Below are 14,229 nucleotides of genomic sequence, written 5' to 3'. Positions count from 1 at the left end.
CTCTCAATCTCCAATTCTTTGCCACCACAAAAAGTGTCCTTTTCCATTTTTTTATGATCTCTTTGGGATACAGACCTAGTAGTGGTATTACTGTATCAAAGGACATGCACAGTTTGATTTTCCTTTGGATGTAATTCCAAATTGCTCTCCCAAATGGTTGGATTAGTTCACAACTCTACCAACAACACATAATTTTTTCACATCTCCAAAATCTATCATTTTTCTTCTTTGTCAATCTGATACATATGAGGTGGTATTTCAGGGCTGTTTTAATTTTACCTTTCTCTAATCCATAGTGATTTTTAACATTTTTTCATATAAATATAGTTTTAATTTCTTCATCCAAAAACTGCCTGTTCATATTCTTTGACTATTTATCAACTGGGGAATGACTTGTATTCTTATAATTTTGACTCAGTTCTCTATATGTCTTAGAAATGAGGCCGTGTTCAGAAACAGTGATTGTAAAGATTTCTTTCCCAGCGTTCTGCTCCCCTTCTAATCTTGGTTGTATTGGCTTTGTCATGTAAAACCTTTTTAATTTAATGCAATCATAATTATCCATTTTGTATTTCATAATGTTCTCAATCATTTGTTTGGTCATAAATTCTTCTCTATAGATCTGACAATTATACTATTCCTTGCACTAATAATTTGCTTATGATACATTATGTCTAAGTCATGTACCCATTTCAAACTTATCTTGGTATATAGCATATAAGATGTTGGTCTACGCCTAGTTTGACATACTGTTTTCCTGTTTTCCCAGCAGTTTTTGTCAAATAGTGAGTACTTATCCCAGAAGGTGGAGCCTTAGGGTTTATGAAACAATAGACTACTATAGGTCTATGTTATTCCACAGATTCGCCACTCTATTTCTTAGCCAGTACCAAATAGTTTTGATGATTGCTACTTTCTAATATAGTTTTAGATCTGTTACATACAGCTAGGTCACTTTCCTTTGCATTTTTTTCATTAATTCCCTTGATATTCATTCTTCCAAATGAATTTTGTCATTATTTCTTCTAGCTCTAGAATTTTTTTTTTGTATTTTGACTGGTATGGCACTGAATAAGTAAATTAATTTAGTCAGAATTATATTTTTTTATTATATTAGCCCTGCCTACCTATAAGCCATTGATATTTTTCCAGTTGTTCAGATCTGACTTTATTTGTGCGAAGTGTTTTCTAAATGGTTAACACTTCAATTATTAAGCCACAGTGTTAATCATATTCCTTTTCCTTCCTCTACCACTTTCTTTAAAAAAGGGATGACGGCAGGAAGAAAAAAGTATAAGATAGATAGATAGATAGATAGATAGATAGATAGATAGATAGATAGATAGATAGAGGGCAAAAATATGACAATTAACAATCATTACTGTAACTGTAAAGAGTATGATAGATAAGAAATAGATCAGACAAAAGAAACAGGATGGATTACAAAATAGAATCCAATAATATGATGTTAACAAGAAACATACTTTAAATAAGTTAAAATTATATGCTAGAGCAAAATTTATTATCTTTCATTTATTTTAATTTATTTATTAATTCATTTATACATCTTTCAAAAAAGCTAGGGATAGTGACTACGATTACAGAAAAGACAATAGTAAAAACAGATTGTTAAAAGAAATAAGAAAGAAAACAACAGTCTGCATCACAGAAATTAAATACTATAAATATAATATTAATAAATAAATATCCTTATCTATTTACTTACATATATACATACACACATACATATCTGCCTCTCTACCCAATCTGACTGACAAAAGAGGTAAATGACAAATGTTGGAAGGCCTTAGGGAAAACAAATATATTAATGTATTATCAGCGGAGTTATGGAATAATCTAGTCCAGGGGTAGGAAACCTGAGGCGTCGGGTTCATATGTAACCTTTTAGGTCTTTGGGTGCAGCCTTTTGACCGAGTCCAAGTTTTATAGAACAAATCCTTTTATTTAAAAGATTTGTTCTGTGAAGTTTGGATTCAATCAAAGGGCTGCATACAAGGATTTCTAGGCCACATGTGACCTCAAAATCGCAGATTCCCCACCCAGATCTAGCCATTATGCAAAGTAATTTGGAACTATGCTTAAAAGGTCACTCAAACTATGCATACCTTTTCATCCAATGATACCACTAATCAAGTCAACAGTGAGGCAAATTGCCTTAATTTTTATCAGTGAAATATGAGGCAGAGTTCTGAACTGAAAGAGAGGACGGGCTAAAGGACAGCCATGGGAGCCATGGTAGTTTTGTGGAAGTATGAAATGGTTTGGAAATGGTGAATTGGACAGTCAATCAATTAAGGAGGTATAGAAGGGAAAGAGGGAGGAGCTGGGAAAACACATACTTGTCAAATTGAAAAAAAAAGTAAAACTTAAATGAAAATGAAAACAACTGGTTTTTGACTTGTTCATGTTCACTAGAGACCTATAATTCTTAAATTGTCTATGCATGCTCTCTTTGATTTCCATATTTTTTGCTTTTATACAGATCATGATTTCTTTTAACACTATTGCTTTTATTTCTCTTCTTCCAGATTATCTTTTACTTCTGTATATTTGCATTCCCAGTCAGTTTATATTATCTTTTGTTCCTTTGATAAGACTTGTCACTCCTAAGATTTTCCTATCATGCCAATTATTTTTACTTTGCAAGACTTAGAGTCTTCTTTCATAACTTGTGTTTCTCTTTTAAACCATCCAGGAGAATTTTGCAGTGGCTCCTTGCTCTCTTGGGAATTCACATGACTGCCTAATGAAGTTTTGATTAACTTTCCTTTTTCTTTCAGTATTTATTCAGAGATGTCTAGACTTGCTTGGCTAATCAGGACACCACATTCTCTTCTGTTATCAATAACTTCCCTAATGGCTTATCTACTTACGCTCAAGATCTTTAACTTTCTTCTTCCTGAGATCTTTGGTAATTTTAGTGGTTTTTTTCCCCCTTTTATGTTCTCTTATTCCTCAGTTTCTGACTCCTTTCTCTTTGATGGTGGTTTCCCTAGGGCTGGACCTCAAAACTCTCAGCCTCCTCCCACAATGAGCAATTTATGTTTCACTAGCCTCAGTCTCTGTTCCGAGTGACTCCCGGAGGAGACAGAATTGGACCATTTCTTTTAGGCAGCCCTGATGGCCTGAGGGACATTCCAGCATCCTGCCCCAGACACTCTCTCTTCTACAGTCCTCAGTCTAAGTATTGCTGGAGCACAGAAAAGAGCAATCTCAACTAGAATAAGCTTCCACTTTTTGGTTTACCTTGGCACAGGCCTTAGGGAATGGGATCTGCATTCTGTTTCAAGCCTATGTACTGATTGTTGTCCCTGAGGAACAGAGATACCTCACAACAATTACAAACAGAACCTCAGAAAGTTAAATGATGTGGTCACAAGGCTAAGAACAGTTGCTTTTTTAAAAAAAGGGATGGGGGAAGGAAGCAGAGAGATTAAAAAAATGAAATGAGAATAAAATGGGAATTTGTGAGGAAAATACCAAAAGGAGAATAAATAGCTCAGAAGAGAAAATACTGGATAAATTAAATAAGAAAAATCATGATAAGAAAAAAATTAGACCAAACTCAAAAGATTGAAAAATATTTTTTAAAAAAAATTTAAGAGTTTCTATGTAACAAATGATGTAGAGAACTAGGCCAGGAGAAATTAAATTAAGAATAATCAGGGGGCGCGGAGCCAAGATGGCAGAGTAGAAGCACTACCTTCCTGCAGCTCCGGGTTCCACCCTCGCCAATCCATGTAAAAAGGGGACTCTAGACAAACTTTGGAGCTGCAGAACCCACAAAATGACACAGAGAAGCTAACCTCCCGCTGAGGACAACCCAGCAGGCCCACAGGAAATCAGCCAGCGCAGCGCTGTGGGAGCTGAGCCCAGCCCCAAGCCTAGGCTTTAGCCCAAGGGAGGGGATGACCAGTCACAGCCAGAAGGACTCCAGAACAGCAGCAGCAGCTGTGGCCTTTTCCAGATTTATCAACACATAGATGCGAAGGACAAGGTGAGAGGATAGTGCAGTCTGGACTTTGAGACCAGTAAGTGGGAGTGCATGGCTTTTACCCCCAGGGCGAGAAGCTGCTGAGACACCAGCACAGCCAGCCAGCACCATGAGGCTGCTGCAGCTCCTGGCCTGCAGAGTGTAGGGGGACCAAGCACCAGTATGAGGGGTAATCGCTCTTGCTTTAAACTGCTTGGATCAGGATTGCAGTCTAGGGTGGAGGTTCTGGGGTGTGTGTCCAGCTTGCCAGAGGGTGTGGAGACCTCAGAGAGGGCACCCATCTAATACCTCCGGCAGCTGAGAAAACCCCAGCGTTTGGGATGAAAGCTCCCCTATCTGGTGGCAGAGTCCTACTGTGGCAAAAAGCCCAAAAGTCAAGTAATTGAGTGGCAACATGACCAGGCAAAGGAAACAAAGCAAACAGAAGAACCCAACATTAGACTCCTATTTTGGGGACAAAAAGGATCAAAGCATGGAACAGAAGTAAGACAGTGAAGTCAGAACTCCTTCACCAAACATGTCAAAGGAAAATATGAGCTGGTTACAGGCCATAGAGGACGTTAAGAAGCAAATAAGAGAAGTAGAGGAAAAATTGGGAAGACAGATGAGAACAATGCAAGAAAATTATGAAATGAGAGTCAACAGCCTGACTGAGGAAAATAATACCTTAAAAAACAAACTGATTCAAATGGCAAAGGAAGGCCAAAAAGGCAATGAGGAGAAGAATGCCTTAAAAAGCCGAATTTGCCAGATGGAAAAAGAATCTCAAAAGCTCAATGAGGAGAATCATTGCTTCAGAATTAGATTGGAGCAAATAGAAGCTAATGACTTTATGAGAAATCAAGATGCTGTTAAACAGATCCAAACAAATGAAAGAATAGAAGGCAATGTGAAATATCTCATGGGAAAAACCACTGACCTGGAAAATAGATCCAGGAGAGATAATTTAAAAATTATTGGACTGTCTGAAAGCCATGACCAAAGTAAGAACCTAGAAATCATCCTCCAGGAAGTTCTCAAAGAAAACTGCTCTGATGTTTTAGTACCAGAGGGCAAAACAGAGGTTGAAAGAATCTACTGATCACCTCCTGAAAAAGATCCCAAAAAGAAAACTCCTAGGAATATTATAGCCAGGTTCTGGAATTCCCAGATTAAAGAGAGAATATTACAAGCAGCCAGGAAGAAACAATTTGAATATTGTGGAAACACAATCAGGATAACCCAGGATCTGGCAGCTTCTGCACTGAGGGATCGAAGGGCTTGGAATATGATATTCCAGAGGACAAAGGAGCTGGGATTAAAACCAAGAGTCACCTACCCAGCAAAACCAAGTATCATGTTTCAGGGGAACATATGGTCATTTAGTGGAATAGAGGACTTTCAAGCATTCTTGCTGAAAAAAACAGAGTTGAATAGAAAATTTGACATTCAGATAAAAGAAGCAAGAGATCATGAGAAGGTAAACAGGGAAAAGGAATCATAAGGAACTTATCAAAGTTAAACTATTAACATTCCTACATGGAAAAACAATAATTGTAACTGTTTAAACTTTTTTCAGTAGTTGAAGGGAATAGAAATATATATATTTGTCTATATAAGAGGGTATATGGGCATATGAATACATATGTGAATGTGTGTATATATGTTTACAGGTATACATAGATAGAGGGCACAGGACCAATTTAACAGGAAGGGATGATACTTAAAAGGTGAAATTAAGAGGTGAGAGGAATATAATGAGAGGAGATGGGGAGACACAGATTGGGGTAAACCATCTCATACAGAAGAGGCAAGGGAAAATGGTTACAATGGAGGGGAAGAATAGGAAGGCAAAAGGGAATAGGTCAACCTTATTCCCATTGAATTTGGCTTGAGGAGGGAGTGAATACACACTAAATAGGATATCTCACCCTCCAGGAGAATAGGGGGAGAAGGGGATGAGAGGGGGGATGATAAAAGGGAGGGTAGGCTGGGGGGAGGGAAGTTGGAAGCACTCACTTTTGAAAATACATGAGATCAAAGTAGAGAATAGAACAAGTGGAAGGTGGAATAGGAGGGAGGGAAATATAGTCAGTCTTTTACAATATATCTACTATGTTATTGTTTTGCATTAGCCACACATGTATAACCTATACTGAATTGTGTATCTTCCCAGTAAGGGTGGGTGACAAGGAAGGAAGGGAATGAATCTGGAATTGAAAGTTTTAAAATCAAATATTCAATATATATATATATATACTAGTATTAATACCATCTTACATGTAATTGGGAAATAAGATATACAGCCACTGAGGCATAGAGATCCACTGGAAAAGAAGAACGGGGTATGGGATAAAATATGGGAGAGAGCAGATTGGAGGAGAGGATATCCTGTGGGACTGCTATTTGGGGGCAGTGGGTAGGGGAAAAATGGGGAGAAAATTTATAACTCAAAATCTGGCGGAAACGAATGATGTAAATCAGAAGTTAATAAAGCATTAAAAAAAAAAGACCCTCTGAAAATCATGATCAAGAAAAAAACCTGGATATTTTATTTCAAAGAAGGATGCATTTTCAAAACTATCTACATCTATAATACATGTTATACACTAGGGCCAGGTTGGATTTATACCAAAAATTCAAGACTGGTATAATATTAGGAAAGACATAAAAATAATATGCTGAATTATTAATAAGATAAATGTCACATGATTAAATCAATAAATATGAAGCTTTTAACAATGATATTCACTTATGTTCAAAATGTTAAAAAGCACAGGAATAAGTGGACTGTTACCTAATATGGCAAAGAATAGCTACCTAAAACCAAGAACTAGCATTATCTATTATGGAGAGATGATAATGGCCTTTCTAATAAGACTAAGGGTAAAGTAACAGATGGCCCACTGTCATCACTATTATCTGATACAGTCCTAGCAAATGCCAGCTATAGCAATTAGATAAGAAAACGAAATTGAGGGAACAAGAAGAGAAAACAAAATCATCACTTTTGGTTAATAATAGATTGGTATACTTTACAGGATGCTAGAGTTAACTAAAAAATTAACTGAAACAATTAATAATTTCAGGAAAGTAGCAAGCTATAAAATAAACCTACACAAATCATCAGCCTTTCTGCTTGCCTACCAAGGAAAGCCAGCAGGAAAAAAAGAAAAAAAATTATCCAAATTAACTAGAGAACATCTAAAATATAAGAGTCTGGTTATCAATACAAGAATTATATCCATACAACTTCAAAACACTCTTTGCAGAAATATAAGCATAAATAGAGATATTATTTGTTCCTGGTTGGGCCATGCTGATATAACTTTTAAAAGACAGTATTACCTGAATTAACTTACAAGACTCAGGACCACACCAATTAAACTACTCAAAGAGTTACCTTAAAGAATTGGGAAAAATTAGAATCTCAAAGGAAATAATGGGAGGAAATGTGGGAAGGCAGGGAACAATCTTGTAGTATGAGATCTCGATTAATTCTATAAATCACTTAAAGAAACTATTTGGTACTGGTTAAAAATTTTAAAAGTTGATCACAGAATTTGAGAGTTATAAGGGACCCCAACAGCCATCCAGTTCAATCCAAATACAAAAAGAATCCTTGCATAACCAACAAGTGACCATCCATCCTTCACTTGATCAATAAAAAAGCATATGTACACAAGACCCAGAAGCAACTGAATATAGCAGCACAGTGATTGATAAATGTAAAGATTCTAAAGATTTGGAATGAAGACTCAGTATTTGGGAAAAAAAAGCTACAAAAGCAGGAATACAGTCTGACAGAAATTAAATTTAAATCAACATCTAACACCATGTAACATAGTAAGTTTCAAATGGACAAAAGATGTAGATATAATAAGCTCCAAATAAATTTAAGAACTAGATAATAAAGGTCATATCATAAACAAATTAGAGAGGAGGTATCTTTCACCACTATGAAGTAGTAAAAAGTTCTTGACCAAACAAGGGGATAGAGAGCATCAGGATCACAGGAGCCAAATTGGATAATTTAGAATACATAAGACTTGAAAAAGTTTTACACATGACAAAATATTGCAGTTAGAATTAGAGAAGAAATGGTCAATGTAGAAAAAAAATTTTTATAGCAAATTTCTATGATAAAGGTCTGCTATCCAAAATACATGGAGGAAGCAGGGTAAGAATGAAATTAATCCCCAGAAGATCACACAATCATAGTACCTGAATAGGTCATTCTCAAGACAATAAACTACTGACAACCATATGAAAAAAAAATCATACAAACAGCTAATAAGAGAAATGTAACTTAAAACAACTCTAAGGTGTTACCACAAATCTATCAGACAGGCAAATATAATTAAAAAAGGAAATCTATACTTGTTGGAGAAGCTGTGGGAAGATATGTACACTAATGCACTGTTAGTGGACCTGTGAAGTGGTTCAATCATTCTGGAAAGAAATTTGGAACTACATCCAAAAAGTTACCATGCTTTGACCAAGTAATATCAATACAATATATTAATGAGATTCAAAAAGATCGAAGGAAAAAGTAAAGGACCCATAAGTATAAAAGTATTTAGAGCAGCAATTTTTGTTATAGCAAGAACTGGAAACAAACTGGATTGCTATGCCTGGGCAACAGTGATAAAGGTTTTAACAAATCATATAAGGTATATGAATGTAAGAGAATATCTCTGTGCCATAACAAAAAATGATTCAAAGCGATGGATGCAAAAAAATCTGAGAGGACTTTCGTGAACTAATACAAAATGAAGTGAACAGAACCAAGGGAACAGTGTGTATAAATACTATAAAATTGTAAAGGGAAACAACTATGGAAAACTTTCAGCCTATGATTGATATAATGGGCAAAATTACCTCTAGGAGAAAATGATAACAAAACATACTTCCTACCTCCTGGCCTAGAACTAATAGTGTGGAATGAACCAAATACAGCTGTGGAAAAAGCTAAAATTCTACATATAACTCATTTAAGTCTGTTTCCTGGGGTTCTACTTATTTTTCACAAGCGCTTTTCTTTTGTTTGGGGGGGGGGGGGTGGTAAGGGTGGAATAGGTAAGATTGTGTCAAAAACAAAAAAGAAAAGCATGTCAATTAATCATTTAAAATATGAATGGAAGAGAGCAGAAGGAAGTTCAAAAGAAGCCTCACAAACAGAACAGTGTTGTAACTATTATGATGAAATAGAATTATTAAAAAGGGAAGTTTATAGTGGAAGAATACATCGAACATAAGTTCACAGCTTCAAATACAATTCCCTTTCGTTTTTCCTTGCCTATAGAAATGTGCATATTTTTAAATGTTTACTAACATCATAAAAAGAAAAAACTTAAAAGTTATGACAACATTATTGATAAAATAAGCAATATAGAGCTAAATATTTTTAAAATACATTAGAGTGAAAAAAGGAACATCACAAAAATATCATGATGACAAAATAAATACCGCACTGACCAAGCATCAAAAAACCATTTTTTCCATAAAATATTTTCTACATTTTTTGACCTTCCAGATTTCTTTCTTGCCTCATTTTTTCAGAATCCTTTCAAAGTTGGGTTTCTTTTGATTTCACTCCAAATTGCCTATAATGAAAATTAGTTTCTCTTTTTCTTGCCAAAAACTTAAGACTAAATATTGGGTTTTATTTTCAGTATTTCTTCAACTCTTAATTTTAATCTGGTATATACTTTTCCTCATTAAAGACAACCCAAACTAGGATTTTATAACAACCTCATCTACAATGTTCCAAAAACAGGAATATAAGAAATTTTGCCAGAATGTTAACAGTTGGAATTGTGTTTCCAAGGTTTAGATACATAAACATTACATATATTATCATAAAGCTATCGAAAACCTTTAGAATTTATTGGTAACATTTTCAAGAAAAGGAACCTGTGAATTTGATGAAATAAAACTAACCAAACACCGTGTAACCTTGAGAAAGTTACTTAACCCCAATTGCTTAGGGGTGGCCAGGTGGCTCAGCGAGTAAGAGCACCAGCTCCAGTGTCGGGATGACCTAGGGATCAAATCTGAGCTCAGATACTCAGCACCACACCCAGAAATAACTGGCCGTGTAACCTTGAGCAAGTTACTTAACCCCGATTGCTTTAAAAAAAAAAAAACTAACCAAACAGAATGGAAACGTTTAATTAAGCTATGGCCTGTTTTTTTTTTCCTTCCTAAATGCCAGAAAACAAATTTTTAAACTATTATTAAAATTCCAAAATAGTATATAGCAAATGCAACTCCTAACAGCGCAAGTTGTGGTCAATTTAATATTTAAACTATTAAAGACTCAATAATAATGCTGATATATACTTATATATACACATACATATATATGTGTATACATTTACATATATATGTATTGTCTCATAAAAAGCAAATAAACTGATTCAAAGTAAGATTTAATATGAAATATTTGCTGGAAACAAAATAATCTTCCTAACACTTATAACTAAATTTAATATGATATGGATGATTTTCATTATCTCCTAAAATAACAATGACTGAAAAGAAGAAGATCAGCTACAGAGGAACAAACATTAACGAGAATAATTTACTCTTGACAAACTCACACTGCTAAAATGCCACATACCTTGGATGCCTGAGGTGTGGATATTACATGAACAGTGCTTGGTTTGACTCCATTAGCCTTTGAACGTTTGTAAAGAGCAAACCTGCTTTTCCTACGGCCTCGGTCTCCGTTAGGAAGTGCACCATTGTACCTATAAAAAACAGGTGCAAGAGCTCACATATTTGAAAAATGTTAACAATACAAGGAAAAAGCAATCAATCATAAAACATTTGCCATTAATAATGTTCCACAGAAGTAAAAAGAAGCTTGTTGGGAGCCAAAGAGGCCAGATCCAGGACTCAGACAAAGATCTCAGTGTTCCCTATAGAAGGCCCTTCAAGATGAGGCTTTGTTAAGCTTGCTCCTTGGCTCTTTTGATATGGGTTACACTGGAAAGGATGTTGTTTGAGTTCTGAGACCAATAGGCTCTGCCCCAAGACTTTAGTTGTCCAAAACCAAAATATCTGAATTCTTAGGTGGTCACAGTTCCTATGCAGATGTACTTGATGATGCAGCTTTGGTTTCTGGCCTTGAAGCCAGCTCTCAAGAGCATCTTTGTAATGTGACTGCACATGAAAGGAGTTAACTGACTTTTCCTAAGACTTTCTGGCACCTAGAGAACAAAAGCCTTACTGCCATGCTATTTCCAGGATAAGACAGACTAAGATAATGATAAGAATACTTTAGTCCCCTTACTTTGTTTCATTGCTCTATAAAAGCCTAGTCCTAAGGATCAATAAATGGAATTCTTGGTTATTCCTTGAACTGCCCACATAGCCTTGTCATTTCTTATTCACGTTATGCTAAAGTGCTAGACACTGAGCAGCCCATGACAAATGGCACACGAATGGCACCCACGTGGGAAACAAAGGAACCTGAAAGGAAGGTCCACACCAGAGATGGCCCTTACAAGCAGAAGGAGGTCCAAAAATCACAAGTCACAAGGTAAGGAAACTTTTTTCAATCAATTCTTAGTCATTCTATTCCACCAGCCTGATACAGGGATTTTCAAGCTTTCTATCACCATGGGTCAAATGCATAGGGTACAGTTCAAAGATCAGGAACAATACTTTCAAGTACTAAAGAAAGTAGTGAAAGAAAAAGGGTTTGTTATTATGAAGGAACAGTTAGAGGAATTTTATTTAGTGTGTTTGGAACATTGTTGCCATGGGTTTCCAAAGGATAGTACAATAGAATGGGAAAAAGAAGGAAAACAAATAACTGGGAAACTAGGGGGAAAAAAAGGAATGCAGCATTTCCCAATTTCTGCTTTTTTTTCCCATGGAATATATCAGAGATATGTTTAACATCAGGTATGAAAGTGCCAAAGGTGGCACAAACAATTAAGTGTAATTCAGCTGTCTTTACACAATATTTATAGCGAGTCAAAAAAGTATACAAAAAATATAAGGACAATAATTAGAAAAAAAAATTACTTGCATGAAAAATGTGAACATAAGTTTTTTGTTTTGTTTTGTTTGTTTTTTTAAAGCAATTGGGGTTTAACTTCCTCAAGGTTACACAGCCAGTTATTTTTGTGTGGGTGCCGAGTATCTAAGGCCAGAATCGATCCAAGGTCTCCCGACTCTGGGGCCGATGCTCTTACTCACTGCGCCACCGGGCTGCCCCAGAAGTTTTAAGGTTTAAAGGTCTCCTTTCCTCCAATCCAACTCTGGCCTAGTTTGATTGTGGGAAAGGCTGTTAAAAATAATAATGAGAAAAATAATAAAAAGTAAAAAGAGACTTTTCACCCTCGGATTAAAAGAGGCAGACGAAAAAAATATTTAACCATTCTCCTGCCTCATCTAAAAAGAGAAAAGTGTTGTATGTCAGGATGAAACCGAAGATTACTTACATCTGGCACTAAGGCAAAATTAGAAAATATAAAGATCTGAAAAACTTCAGGAGTAAAAGGTTTTCACTCTAGATAGTACAGGATGGAGATTGGTGCCACTAGACTTTATACAGCTTCTCCATACTATTCCTTGACATTAAAAAAGCCTTTTACTTTCTTACCAAAAAAAATAAAAATTAGACATCACTGAAGTTCACAATACAGGTTAAATTAGCTGAAAACTTTCTTTAAAAGTCTCTCCACAGTAGAGGACAGAGCTCTGAAGGATAATTAGGATACTTAAATCTTAAATCACCCTCTTCAATCTAGATTAAGGGAGGATGCATGATAAAGGAATCTACAAACAACAGCCCTGGGGACAGAACATGCTGCAGGACACTTATTAGGCAACCTAAATAAACATTTCAGAATTTGCAATTCTGAAAAGAGGAAGAAAAAACCTCTGCAACTCTGAAAAGAGGAGTAAAAAGCCTAAATTCTCTATCAATAATTTTTCCATGTGATGATTTGAAAATTCAACTAATATCATAATGTCATTATGTTATTGTCTCCTTGAGTTGAGGCACAATTCTATTATATAGTAAAGATTGGATAATTGTTGTTAGCCAGAAATAGTGCTAGATAAAACAAAATTTTTTTCTGATTTTTGTTGAAACTAAAAATTAGAGGAAAGAAATTTGTTTAGAAACAGTCATGATGATTACTTTATCAGTTCTGCGAAACCCTGTCTCATAATGTTTATATCTGCCATATAGAAAACCAGGTATCTACAAATTTACCTGTAGTTATAAAAGGAGGTTAGTTCCTCCCCTCTACAGTCAAGAAGATACCACAACACAATTTTGTTAACTTCTTTTATCCTAGATCAGATTAGGAAAAGAGTTCCACCCTTCTCCCCACACTTGCAAAACTCACCTTCCACCACTGGGCAAAGGAACAGAGGGGAAGAGGCTTCACTACCATGAAGGCATAGCTCTTAAAAAGTTCTGAGCCCTGCCACTGATAAGAAACCAATAGTTGTCTGTACTGGATAAGACAATCCATCCTTTTTACCAGTGATTTTATATGATCTAGGAATACAACTAACTTCATCTGAAGTTTAATGTTTTTGCTACAGTTAAAATAATTTGGCTGTCACTTATGGAACTTGTAAAATTGATCATTTTAGTGTCTCAATGCTAAAACCTGGAATTGTTAATTGATTACTGTATGTGGAAAAGAGGAAACTAGGTAAAAACTTTATGACATTCCTCCTGCATGTATGAAATTTAGCAAAGCAGGAGCATCACTTTCAGCCACTGGTTTATATCAATTCTTCTTATTCTTTAATAACGTCAAGACCCCCTGGAAACGATCTCTATAGGAAAAATCATCAGACTAGGATAGAAACTTGTTTTAGTGAATGAAGTTCTTAAATAGTGAACCTAACTTGCTAAAAAGTTGCAAAAGATTAATACGTTTTGGCTATCACACCAGGATATTTAAATCTGAGAAAGAAAAATGTTAAATAATATCCCTTATGTATTAAAAGACCTAGAAGATCTTTATTATTTACTACATCTACATGAGAATAAAATTAACTGTAATTAGCTCCAAGCTCTGATTGGTAAAAATTGCTGCTTAACATAAAAAGCATTTAAGACCATATTCATATAGTTCTACTCTTTTTTTTGTGATCTATGCAAATTTGTGATCTATGCAAATCTGAACAAGAAAGCTTAGTTTTCTTGAATCTAAAACTTAAATTTAATTTTTGAGCCATATGTCAGCATTATA

The 14,229-nt window shown here is 35.3% G+C and overlaps 1 protein-coding gene across 1 annotated transcript in view; it reads right to left on the bottom strand.

Moving 5' to 3' along the window:
* Positions 1 to 14,229, bottom strand: part of PELI2 (pellino E3 ubiquitin protein ligase family member 2) — a 144,961-nt gene that overhangs the window by 55,911 nt on the left and 74,821 nt on the right. Inside the window, exon 2 of the mRNA XM_069092259.1 lies at positions 10,620 to 10,749. Coding sequence (XP_068948360.1) covers positions 10,620 to 10,749 — 130 coding nt within the window. The remainder of the gene's footprint in view (positions 1 to 10,619; positions 10,750 to 14,229) is intronic.

The sequence above is a fragment of the Petaurus breviceps genome, unplaced genomic scaffold (assembly GCF_028583685.1).
Source record: "Petaurus breviceps papuanus isolate PSGF00001 unplaced genomic scaffold, PetGlider_PUasm1.0 189, whole genome shotgun sequence".
Taxonomy (NCBI): domain Eukaryota; kingdom Metazoa; phylum Chordata; class Mammalia; order Diprotodontia; family Petauridae; genus Petaurus; species Petaurus breviceps.
Note: the sequence above shows the minus strand (reverse complement) of the source record. Positions and strands in the feature narration are given on the sequence as shown.